Source organism: Seriola lalandi, unplaced genomic scaffold (genome assembly GCF_002814215.2).
Source record: "Seriola lalandi dorsalis isolate HSWRI2012SDOR001 ecotype SW California unplaced genomic scaffold, Sedor1 jcf7180002054248, whole genome shotgun sequence".
Lineage (NCBI taxonomy): Eukaryota > Metazoa > Chordata > Actinopteri > Carangiformes > Carangidae > Seriola > Seriola lalandi.
This window is the reverse complement of record NW_019524801.1, coordinates 405,717-419,590: the sequence shown is the minus strand read 5'-3', so window position 1 is coordinate 419,590 and position 13,874 is coordinate 405,717. Positions and strand designations below refer to the sequence as shown.

Below are 13,874 nucleotides of genomic sequence, written 5' to 3'. Positions count from 1 at the left end.
ACAGACATAACTGTGCATTCCTTTGGAGACAATGTGACAGATGTGATCACAGCCTTGAACTGCATGTATGTAGCAGAAGGAACAGCTTGTGAGTGGGTAGAATCACTCACCCTAAAAAAAGACTTGCATGTGAGATTGGCAATAGGAAGGATTGAAAAAAAAAAGTGAAAATAAGAGGAAGGACTTTAAGCCAGATGAAGAGTGGTTTTTTTTTTTTTGTTTTTTTGTTTTGCAGCATTGCTGGAAAGATCAAACTCGCCCCAGGAAAACAGGACCACTGCCATCCACCCTCCTACACACAAATACTCTTACTGTACAAAGTCTTTAAAGCCGGATCTGCTGTTGTGTTTGGTGTTTTGAAAACAAGACAGAATTAGTCGATAAAATTACCTGACTGAAGGTGTGGGCAAATTGTATGATGTATGTTTTAAGGAACTGAAAAAAGGAAACCAAGAAACAAGCAGAGAGACCAGTTTGAGAGAGATTGCCCTCACCGGAAAAAATGACAGCGTTTAAACACTGTTTACATGTACCTGACAAGGGGCCTCTTATGTCATGAAAATAATGACTGTTGTCTGTCAGGAGCAAGGGCAGAAGTAGCATTATTGTTATAACACTGGAAAATGTCATTGGAAAGAGGTCAGGGTGGATGCTTTAGTCAACAAAGCGTGTGACTTTGACATGGGAGACCACTGTCGGCCGCCTGTCTCCTACCTGTCAGTGTTGGTTTTCTCTTAACACCCACCACAATCTTTCTCTAACCTTAACCAAGTAGTTTTAGTTCCCTGACTCAATGTTACAGAGGACACAGATCAGAAAACACTATGAATCTTTTCTGTCATTTGTAAAGAGTTTGGAAGAGAATCTCAAACAATGTTAACATGCTGAAAGGCACACCGGATACGGAAACATTCCTTAGGATCTTTTCGAGGGTGATCACAAACTACCTGTTATGTCATTAAGATAGAACATCTGGTTGGTTTTAGATCTTGAGAGAAGGAATTTTCATAAAGTAAGAAGTCTTGAGGGTCAAGACAAGGTTTTGGGGTTTTACGGTTATAAGTTTAAGGTGACAAAGACGGTAAGGGTTTTGGGGTAATCCTGCATTAGAAGTGTGATTCCGATTATTATTCCGTGCATACAATTAAATAAGATATATGGATACAAAATGTCTGTATTTCAGTGATAACCTTTCTGGTATTATTCCATCTTCCTGATCTAAATGCAGCCTTCTAGTATAGTCTTCTCTCTCCTTCAGTTAATCAGAAGGTGAAATATTTAATATTGGCCAACAAAAAAAAAATTACTTCAACACCAAGCTGAAAAATCACTGTTCACTGCCCTCTGTGGCTGAAAGTCTCTGTTCACTTCACCTGTGGATGTGGTCAGAAGTGTGTTCTGTTGGACCTGTAACCACACCCAGCCGAGATCACCATGCACTGGCACACCGTGGCGTACGCTTCTATGGCATTGCAGGAAGTTAAACCACTTGATGTCAGCAAAAAGAAGATTTTCAGCTGCTGTCAAGCTGCTCCTTAAGATAATACAGTACATCAGGAATACACAGCCATATACACAGCTGCATTTTTTTTTATTTACAAAATAAAATAAAAAGGTACTTTCTTGCTCTTATAACTTTGTTTTAATGTTTTATCATTTTATTTTTTACTCTTTTTTGTCTTATTGAGTTGTCTCATTATCTTGGCTTAGGTGCTTTTTATTAATCACCACATTCATTTATGTCAAAAATGTGAATTCATGCCATTCCTTTAAGCCCAACTGATAGCCCAGACCAACAGAACTTGTAGCCTTGGGGTTGGGTGTTTTTGCAGAACATACACACATGCCCACTCTCCACACACAGCGGTTAGGCTCCCTGACTAAGATTGGACGTGACAAAGCAGTTTGACATTTCCAGCAACCAGACGCTCTCCCCTATGGGTGTTTTGGCTGAACAGAGTGGTGTGTTCGTGCGTGTGATAGTGTGTGTATGTGTGTATGTGTGTGTGTGTGTGTGTGTGTGTGTGTGTGTGAGGGAGGGAGGGAGCGAGAGAGACAGAGGCAGACTGACAGAGAACAGAAAGTACATGCTTGTGCGTATGACACGGTTGAATTTCTCAAGGTCCTGACTTTGCCCATATTCTCTGTCAGCTGTTAGGAATCACACTGCTAAGAAAAGCTGGTGAGCTAACCGGAGAGCAGTGCACATTTGTAACCTCTGTCATATTGAGATAGAGTCTGCCCATCCAGCTCTGCCACAGAATAACCTTATAATCTTTACCTCACATTCCTCCCTTTTCTTTTTCCCTAAATGGCTGAAGATGTGTGGCCCTTCACCAGATAACAAGCTCCATGCCGTTCCAAAGGCAAAATGGCCTAGTTTTCCCAATGCAGCTGATGGCACCAGTACACCATATAGGGCCTCGAGATGTCAGAATCAATTTAACAGCATCAATGGTGGTACAAGATGCCTCTCCCCTGCTGTTTGATGTTTCTTTGCTTGTGTCTCTCTGAAACCCTTCGCCACTTGTTTGATGGACGCTATTTATTTGTGTTGCCTCTGGCTGGTTCTTTGAAACACCAGGTGCTCATTGTGCACACGCACAAGCATGCACATGCACACACACACACACACACACACACACACACACACACACACACACACACACACACACACACACACACACACACACACACACACACAGGTTGATGTCAAGTTGTGTAAGCAGAAACCACACATTAAGTTGTGGCATTGGCATTTAGCCAGGGAGCACCAGCATCATTCTGTCTGATGGGAAAGTAGAGATTAGTTTCTAATACATGACACAGTACATTTTGCTAAACAGGGCATGTACTCAGCTCATATTTTTTTGACTGCAACAGAGTGTACATGATAGAAATTATGTATGCAAATAGTGTTATAGTTAAAACGACATCATTTCAAGTGGCATGCAAAATTGGTATTTTGGGAAACAGTGCAGCTTGGGTGGAAAAAAAAGAAAAAGAAAATGAAATTAAAAGGTACCCATTTGGGGCGTCGTGTGGCGTAGTGGTCTAAGCAGGCGCCCCATGTGTAGAGGCTACAGTCCTCGCTGCAGTTGGCCCCGGCTCGAGTCCCGCATCGGACGGCCTTTGCTGCATGTCATTCCCCTTCTCTCTGCCTCCCCATTTCCTGTCTCTCTCTACTATCCTGTCCAATAAAGGCACACTAAAAAAAAAAAAAGGTACCCATTGCTATTCCATGAAGCCCTCTGGCTTCTTGTCCAGGAACCTGTGGTCTTTATCATGAAATATATACGCCCAGTCAACTGCTGCAAAGTCTCAGCCTCTATGTCAGTGTGACATAAACTGCATTCTCATTGAAGAGGTGAGACAACTTTCAACTGTGCCCATAAAAGATGATCCACTTTCAACAAGCATACTGATCACCTGGAGGATGGGGTTATACGTATTATATATATATATATATATACTTCATCATCCCTGGAGCATTTCCAATGTCTGCAACTGTAACACAACCAAGAGAGAGAGAGAGAGGAAGACTGACAGACAAATGACTGCCTCCTCGTACTCCGTCTGTTCACTCAGACTGCCAAGGAGGACAAATGCTCTTTCCACTGGTACAAGAGACGAGTGTAGCACATGTGCACATAGCTGGCAGGATATGAGAGTGTTCACACAGGAATTGTCACCAACCGACTGGGCCATGTTCTGGCACGAGCTCCTGCTAGTTTTCTCTCTCCTGTTTACTGAGATTAAGAAGAAACTGAGTGGGATTACACACTGCTTCACTTGACTTATCCCTTCAGTCTCTGCTCTGCAATTTGTTGACAACGGATAAACAAATGATGATAATCAGACCTCTATCAAGGCTCTTTTTTTTCTGCTGCATGATATACAACTCCGAAATCTTCAGTCGAACTGGTGAGCAGTTCACTCGTGGCTACGTTTGGTACCAGCACAGAGTTATTTTGATCTAAAGCTTTTGGCTGAAAGAGTGGGTGTGTAAAATCTTGCTGGGTTGGGGATCTTACAAAGTAGGAGCCCCTTCACTTATTACAGTCCTGACTAGAACAGGCTGACTCATGTCTCTGGCTGGAAAACAGGTCTTAATAAAACATGATGGTCTGCCTGTCTGCACGCTCCTACTCTTAATAATATCTGCTGTGCTTTGCCACCCCTGTGAACATTTCCTGTCTGGCTTCTTCCTTCTACACTTTTCCTTTATTTCATTTCAGCATATATCACTAAATATGCATCTGGCTGATTGCTGTCTAGACTGAATAAACAGTCGTCCTGTTCTGTCTAAGAATGTTGATCTCACTGGAGTGGTCACATCGTTTTTACTCTCCTCTTGCAGGTGATTTTGTTTTGCATTATACACGTATGTGTATCCTAGAATTCCCTAAATGCCATATATTTTTTTTTCAGCTATAATAATATTGTCATTATGATTCTTTTCCTTCTCTCCTGTTTTTTTTTCTTCTCTCCAGCCAATTTCCCTTTTCTTTGTGACCTCTTTCTCCTTCCACACAGAGACAAACTGACCTTAACCTAGACCTGTTGTGCGTGTAAACGCTTGAAGTGATATGAGTGGTGTCACCAGGAAGATACAGAGGGCAAAGATCGGTGGCAGGGTGGGAGGGAAAGAAGGATTCCAGAGAATCAATAACCTCTGGCTTCAGAGGGAGAGGTCAAACAGGTGTTCCATTCATTGGACCTCAGTACCCCCCAGTGAGCTACTGGGTTATCCATCACTCTGTATTTAGCTCTGTGGACAGAGGGCTGAGACAGGGCGAGTAAGCAGCATTAGCTGCTCATCACCAAAGAGGCAATGCTAAATTAATCACATGATCCCCATGGGTTACTAGAGGTAGGTAGCATTTATCATTGCTCTCCTACCCTTTCTTAGAGGTCATTCTTAAACTGTTTTGATTATTCTTAAACTGAAATTCCCCAAGTCCTTGATTTTTATGTGAGGTAAGTCTATGTAGCATTTTAAATACTTTATTTTCTTTTTAATCCAGTGGGATGCACCTGGATAAAGTGCCACCCTCTATTTTTGCTTAAAGCAGCCAAAGCTCCAATCTGCAGTGTAATTATGACATTGTGGAGCACAAGGGGCTAATTAGTAGACCAGGTCTGTGGGGAAAGAAACAGGATGCTTCATTAACCTCCACTGGTCTATACTGCTACCATGAGAGCAAAACTGAGAAACCCAGGAAAACGTTAATGTCTGTACTGTGAACAGATACAGAGCAATCATTGGAATACAAATACAATGTAGTTGGATAAATTAGAGATTATATAAACAACATTTTGACATTAATGAATGTACTACCAGTTAATCTGGGAAATTCCAGCTGGCATGTGCAGCTCACAATTACAAACACATATCCATGCATTCAGACTCACAGACCACAACTCTGAACTTAAAATTTCATGCTCAAGTACACAGAAATACATCTATGCTGGCTCTGTCCAAAGATACATTCCAAAGATACAATTAATACACTATTTTCATTTGTTTAATCTGTACAAAAACTGCGGGTAAACTGGGGTTTATGTGTCAGAATATTCTATAGCCAGGTGCAGTGACTTCCTGAAGTTTCCAATGGCGTTACCCATATCCCCCTATATCTACTACACTAAGTGTGTATCAAAGGTCTATTTGTAGGTTTTCTCTGCTGCTAAACGTGGTTTCTTGCCAGGAGTGGGTGGTGGTGATTGGTGATAGCTTTGGCCATTGTTGTCTTTATAATTCAAGAGGTTATAATACGCCCTCTGAGCAAGTCTTCAGAGCAGACTCGAGACTACAGTGAGTCACTATCTAAAAGTGACAAGACGGACCGGGGCTAGCTGGTTAGTGTGTTAACTGCAGTAGAGGAAAAGACGTGGCAGAGACAAGATTTAACATTGGTGTTGCTCTCCACTACTGGAGACAGCTCTTGGTGTGTAACTCACAACATTTCTGCTAGACTGGTAAGTAAATAGCTGTTAAAGCTAACGATGGCTATGTAGCAATAGCAAAACTTAAAAATAGCTGCTTTTACTAACTACATAACACATTTCTTTTTTTGTAGAGATTAAATAAATGAGATATAACATATGATGTAAAGTACTGAGCCATAGAGGTGTAGTAGGACTACTGTAGTGGGACTTTGTTACCTCTGGTCAAAGCTAGGCTAGCAGTTTCTTCCTTTTTTCCAGTCTCTATGCTAAACAAAGCTAATTGGCTGCTTGCTCTAGCTTCAAATTTAATGTACAAATGTGAGAGTGGTATTGATTTTCTCATCTAACTCTGCAGGAAAGCAAATTGACACAAAATGAGCTATATGAACAAACTATTCCTTTAAAAACTAAAAAATGCACTTTATAAGGGACATTATCATGCAGTGTGGAAGCTGCTTATGGTTACGGAATACTAATGGTTCATTAACAATAGAGCACAATATTGATTGTGTACGACTGGTAAGTGTAATGAGTTTATTTGCTTGACTTAAGTTCGGGTGCAAAATCTTATCAGTGAAAAAAACCCTGGGGATACCCATAGTAATGTTGTTTTTGTAATTTTGATATTGGCAGCAGTTACAAGATTACTGCTGGTAGATCTCATGAGCGCCAATAGCCACCATGTCTGCAAACAGAAAAAGAAAAGAGCACTACCTGCAGAAAAATAAAATCAAATAAAGCTGTCAGGGTACTGGCCACACTTACTGACAAGTAATTTCAAGGAAAACACAGCAACAGTGATGGTTTAGGATGGCAGAAAATCAAAATTAAGACTATGTTGGGGATTTTTACGGTAAGGTTAATAAAAACATTGAAAAACAACTGTCAGAGTGGGGAAGGAGAGCGGAGGTGCTCCTTGCTTTGAGGGCTATTTTGGTTTGCAGCCCTTCTGGAGAGGAAGCTTTCCTCTCTGGCTCCAAAAAGAGCAGGTGGTTAATCAATTATGTGTTATCTCCAACTGCTGCAGCCCGTTGGACCCAGACAGACCCACACTAACACACACGCGCACATGCACAAATGGACAGACGTCAACGGGCAGATCGACAGGCTGACAGCGAGACACACAAAGGCCTGAGCAGACACATGCAGGTGGTTTAAAAGACAGTCCGACAGGTTTGGGTGAGCTACCGGCAGACAAACAGGAGGACACACACAGGCCGCCTGTATGTAGATAGCGCCCACCTGCCAGCCCTGAAACATTTTAATCATTTGACGGCCAATTACTCTGGAGCCAGGCAGAGCAGAACAGAAACTCACACTTCATTTCCCCGGCACTCGCAGATGGCCCTGCAGGCTGGATCTCCACTGCCTGTCTTCACTCTACCTGTCTGCTCAGCTAGCTCTGCTCCCTTCTGATATGGGTGAAAAAGCAATGAAATAAGGTGTTTGGTGAGGCTTTAGAGAAAGCGAGCCGAGGATATCCATCATTAATCAAAAATGATACAACCATGATATGACACACCCTATCACACCATCTGTGGCAACGTCAACGAGGAGAAATTGCTGAAAATAAATAACCGTATAACCCATTCTAAACACACACACACACACACACACACACACACACACACACACACAGAGTCAAGTAGGTGTGCACCACTCTCCACATCGTTATCTACCAATGCTCATCTACATATGCAGTGTTCCTATGGTACTCCAATTAGTGAATCCATTATAATCTGGTCCGTTGCCATGCCCTTTATAATTTTCTTCAAGTGGTTTTAGAATGAACAAAATGGTGCTTTTATGTTTATTTATTTCAAAATATAAAGAGATTAATATACTAGTAAAATCAAACTTTCACTTTTTTCATTTTTTATTTAAAAAAATGTGGATTTATTTTTATTTAGAATAGAGAAACATCAAAACATTACAAAAATGCAAAAATATCAGATTGTCAAATAATCAGATTGTAAATAATGATAAACATTTTGTGCTTACAAACTAGAAGGGCACTCGGAGAGCACAGAACTATGCTGAAAAATTCAAATTTCTTAGTAAATGATCCAGATCTGCTCCAAAATGTAATGGGTTCTTCACTAGCCCATGCCCCATCCCTCCACTGAATTTGGGGCAAATCAGTTCAATACTTTTTGCTGACAACCAACCAACCAACCAACCAACCAACCAAACAAACAAACAAAACAAACAAACCACAGTCACAGTCACAAGACAAGTCATCTGAGACAATATTAACCTTTTCCAACCAAACTCTTTAAAAACTGACAACATTGCCTCACTCATAACTCCCTCTCTGTGGTCTGGCCTTAATGGTTTGGTTTGAACAGCTGGGTTAGATCTTGCTGTTTCTTGACACCAGCAAAAAAATCAAAACATTTTCAGACTGGTTTGATGGCTTGACATGCCACAAAATGCTCTGTGTGTGACTGACAACTGAAAACAATGGAAAACTTTTGAAACTAGCACTGGATGATGCATGTCAAAGTCACTCTCATTACTATTCAACTTTTACACTACTTGATTATTATTTGCCTCATGCTTGACACATTGAATGCTCAAGTAGGCAGAAATTTAAATAACAACCAAAGCTTAAAAGGTGGCTGTTAAAAGTGAGGGATTTTTTCATTAACAACGACTGTTGTGAGCTGTTGTGGTCAGGTTGTGAATAATAGATTTTTTAATCATTTTCAATTTTCTTGTTTGTCTTTCCAAACGCTCACATTTTCACCAATGTACTCAAATATATCACTATACACACTGCGCCTATCTGTAGCTCATGCAGTGAGATGAGACGACAAACATAAGCACAAAACAGAAACAAATACTGCTCTCTATGCAAGTTTTTCAGTCATGAAAATGTCTTTTCTTCGGAATTCCCTGTAACTGACACACATGAAAGCTGACAACAGAAACCGCTGCAGGTGAAGAATGAAACTTTCAACTTTGGACAGCAACATTTTAAGCCTCTAGAGGTTAAGTAAGCAAGCAAAAGAAATCAACTCGTCATTAAAGAGTTGGGTTTCAAAGGCAAGAAGAGCTAAAAACTGGAAATTACGATGTCCCTCATATAATCGAGCCATTGTGCTAAATCCTGCAGATTGTGTTATATGTCAATTTTTAAAAGGGATATTAATCTTGGTTACTTTGATGGACAATGAACAACATCAGTGATAGATTATAAATAATTCAAGATATCTTCTACATAATTATTGTATCAGCAGAGCGAAGAATAAAAAAAAAAAATCACACAATGGGAGTAAATCATCCTTATAGATGTTTGGCTTGTGAAACCTTTTATCACTAGCAGGGACAAATACAGTCTTCCAATACAGGGAGTATTTAGGCGGAAGGATGACTAGATGGAACAAAAGAAGATCACTATTAGTAGAATCAGGATGCTCATACTGAACAGTTCAGCAGTAACACATTTCCATTGAATAACAAAGGACATGGTGCACCATTTATATAGAGTAGCAAAAGGGTTTAGAGATAATGTTCAACATTGAGGCTGGACACCAACGTTTTAGTCTCATTTCGGATATCTCTCTATTTCAGTGGGAAACTATAAGGCACTAACCTTAACCAATGTTCTTAAACCTTAAACAATCCAGTCTTTAGTCCCTCGGTGACAGGTTGAGTTTAGACAAGCAAAACACTAAACTCAACCTGTCACAAGGGGACTAAAGACTGCACTGTATCCCACAATATCTTAACCAAAGTTTGTTTGGCTTGACTACAATCTTTCCATTACCCCATACCTTAGCTATACATACATACATTAGTTGTCGTATACTGGTGTCGCAGGAATTGTTCATTTAAACACAACATTGCTGTTGAACTTTGAGCAACACCATTAGAGGATTCCTGTAGAACAATGACTTTAATTCTTGTATCAACTGGTAAAATCCACACAAGTGGAAAACAAAGACTTTTTGTATGAATATCAATATCAATATCATATGGTGAGAGCACAATGCATTTTCAGGAACCAGACATCATTTGAGGGATGCTTGAGTTTTTTCAAACTACAAGTTGAGTCACACTTCAATACAAACATCTATTGCTTCCTTTAACCACCCTGCCACATTTGTTATTCTATTTTGTTTATTTACATACCTCTCTCCCACAGTACTGCAATAAATGTCTTGTGTAACTCTGGACTTACTCTGAAATATACTCCCCTGATATTATTATGAAGAACGAACAATAAAACGATTGGTCCTTTCTATATTTCGCTCTTTCTACAGTGCTTTTCATGTGTCAGGCTCTCTGTGACAGGAGACATCTATCACAATTTCTGGGCCATTGCCGAGAACTCAAACGATCCATGTGATGGAGGTGTGAGTTGTCCTGCAATCTGACCCACTAAAACACTGTGTAACTCGGTCCGTCTCACAGGAGGTCGGCCTCACGGTCTGCATCCTTAAGGCGTTGTTGTTCTGACTTCAAATAGTGCCGTGTTAAAGCAAGGGTCTGCACTGGTGTGGCTGTGTAAGCAAAGGCACTAGTGAGAAATCAGTGAGAGTACAGGTGCCAAAACACTGCTCAGTATTTTCAAGCAGATTTTATAATTCTGGAAAGGCAAGCCTTTTCCCGACTTGACTATTACGAGGTATACAGCAGAATTATGTAATTTACATTACAAATTAATCCACCAGGACTGTGCTTGAATGCATTAGGTAACACGATGCATAGCTAGATGATGTCGTATTGCAGCAAAAGTTAAACCAGGTTCAACTTTTCTGGCAGACATCCTGGCCTTGTTTTGAGCCCTATGCTTTGCGACCTCCACTTAAAAAAAAAAAGGAAACTGTGTTTTTTGAAAAAGTGATCTTGTTGGTGTCAACCTGGCCTTAAGTCGATCTCAGTCAGTCAGTTAACCCTTCATGTCTTACTTGTTGTTGGCACAGGAAGACAACAATAGCTATTTTGGTATGAGCCAAATGAGGCAGATGAAGCAGTCTTTGGATGTTCCATGTAATGGAGCACAGGGCTCAGAGGGAAGTCAGCCATGTTTATCCCTCTGGTTATCCCTCTATCTAAATCTTTCCTCCAACTGATGATGAGGCTCTGGGGGACATGCTGCTTTAATGGGAATACTGCATATTTCACGTTCTCTCTCTTCTCTCTCCTTTCTTCCCTTCTTCTCTACCCTATTTCTCTCTATTTATTTGTGCTCTCTTCCTTGTTCTGTGTGTGTGTGTGTGTGTGTGTGGCTCCTTCAAGCTTAGGGCTGGAACAGCATTTTCTCCATGAGAGTTTGTTGACAGCTAGCTGTCCTCTCATAGCTGTAGACTCGATTGGCAGTCTCTCACAGCGAGGGCCCAGCCTTTTACACCACGACGCTATCAACAGTGGGCCAGCTGTAAGCGTTGCCCGCTGCTTTCAGCTTATCTTTAAAGCCCAACCATTTGGATCACAACGAGCACGAGGCAACAGTGGCGTCCATCATGTAGACGTCATTTAAAACTCATCTATCACTGGAGCGACATCATTAGTGCACCTCTACACATCAAACATGAGCCTCCCCTCATTTAAAATCCCATCACTTAGTCGTTTGACACAGCCACCAAAGAACAGACAAATGTGAAAACAATGAGGTGATCCTGCGTGCATATGTGGCATTTGTTAAAGGGATGAGGTTTCTATTAATTCAAAGCAGTTCAACATCAAGAGAGACATTTAAATAAAAATGGAGCAAGGCAAACACGCCGAGTGCACACACACACACGCACTCACAGCTCAGCTTTTATAGTTCAGGTAAGATCAAAATGATGTATGTTCAGGTGTCACCCTTCACATAAGCTGAACATATTTCACAGAATTATGCGTGTGTGTGTGTGTGTGTGTGTGTGAGAGAGAGAGAGAGAGAGAAAGACTTCACACCAACATCATCAGCAGCATATTAATTATGTGGTGTGTTTACCTGGAGGCAGGCAGGCGCTCGGCCATGTGGTTTGTTGACGTCTACAGCTACAAGCTGCCATCCCCCAGCAGCGTCTTCATGGAACATCTGTGGCACAAGGACAGCACATGAGGGGCAGAACACACACACACACAAAAAAATTCAAAGTAATGGACGAAACTCAAACACACACATATCTACCCTTTGGCTACATCTACACGAAACATCTGTGGCCACAAAAAAAGCTGAAGGCATCATACGCACAGATTCATACCCACACAAAACAGCAGGATAGTTACTAAATACAGTACGTAGGCCTAAGGACTTAACACTAGAAATAAAAAAAACAAAACAAATCAATATCACAGCAGAGACTTTCAAACTCACAAGGCAGCTGGCTCACTCATGAATATCAATCATTCTCCTGAAACATGAATAAATGAATGAATGCAAAAACTTGGTCATAAGGACAATTAAGAGAACTCGTTCCAATCTGTAATGTCATTCACCTCATTCTTTACTAAGAGTTAACTTGACAGAAGTGTTAACTCGAAGTTTGAAGCCAATTCACATTTTGAATGAATCAAAGTACAGCTGAGGCTAATGGGATTGTCTTTATCTTTTCAGGTATTTAGTCATGAATTGAAGCATTTGGTAAATTGTAATTCTCACTTGTTGGTGGCACTAGGGGAAATGTCAAGGGATCAACAAAGTCAGCGTGATTCATCCTATTAGGATCATGAATGTCTGTACAAAATGCTGACCGCCATGCTACTAGCATTGCTAAAAACAGCTAATCAAAAAAAAAAAAAGATCCTACAGAATAGTCCAATATCAATGGGTTGGTAGAAACTATAAACCAGATTTTGTCTTTTTTACATTTACTTGAAATTTCTCCATGCACTAAGTAGTGGCTTAAATCACTATATCATTATATTCTTTCTGAAATGGTGTGAGTGACATTCAAGCAGAAGCTAAGCAGAGGTTTCTTACACAACTTCATCTAACTTCACAGCAAAACTCCAAAAACTCCAGCTACACATGCAGTATACAGAAGAGCTTTATTATTGGACCGACGCACTTCAGCTTGTGGCATCCGTCATGGATGACATCAGTCTGATATTAAAGTTCTTCTGTATAGTGCAAGTGTAGCTGGAGTTTTGACCTCTTGAGAATGAAATAGAATGTACCTGCGAGAACCAAGTGAAATTTGAAGGTTGTTGAAGTTTGAAGCCAATACAAAAAGATGCTGCTTCCTTCTTCCAGATAGAAAATCCTTCAACAATTCTGCCTCATTCGTTTTTCTACTCTTTAACAACATACCTTTCTTCCCCTTTGTTTCAGGCTCGTCTTACACCTGTCACATCGACGTCACATTTTATCATCTTGTTTTTAACTTGACACGGCAAAGAGAACAGTATCTACAACCTGGATGTCAAACACACAGGGTTGATATCATTCAACTTCAGACAAGCCAAAGTAGTAATTCAACTTCAGGTTCAGCCCTTAATTACAGCTCCACTCATCAAAATAGGAAGAAAGAAGCTGATCCTGTGAAACAAAAGTGGATTAATCCATTGTCACTTTTATCAACACAGTTAGGCTTTTACAGCCTAATCTCTAGTAAAAGCCTCAATAATTTGGAGACAGCATAGCAAAGTCAAGGAATGGGGAGTGTGGCATGGGTTGTGTCTCACAGGGCCACCTTATACCAGTCCCCCCTCTCAAGGGAGCACAAAGGAGGGAGCATATTGTTTCAGCCTCAGTGATTGACAGTTAAGTGTTACACCGCAGCTAATTAGTTTTTACCCTCTAAGATAAAGATTGGGGCATGACGATGCCATTACAATTAATTTTGATAATGGCAAGAAAGGCTTATTGTTTTCAAGGTCATAGCAGCAGATGCATGCAAGAGGCACCAGCCAGTTTTCCATCATGACTGAAATAACAGAGGTATCAGTTTTATGAATTTCCAGGAAGTATCAATTTTAAATAC

At 40.6% G+C, this 13,874-nt stretch overlaps 1 protein-coding gene across 1 annotated transcript in view; it reads right to left on the bottom strand.

Annotated features, from left to right (window-relative positions):
* nalcn (sodium leak channel, non-selective) overlaps positions 1–13,874 on the bottom strand; it is a 69,141-nt gene that overhangs the window by 39,490 nt on the left and 15,777 nt on the right. The window contains exon 12 of the mRNA XM_087173529.1: positions 11,900–11,986. Within this exon, the coding sequence (XP_087029655.1) occupies positions 11,900–11,986 (87 nt within the window). The remainder of the gene's footprint in view (positions 1–11,899; positions 11,987–13,874) is intronic.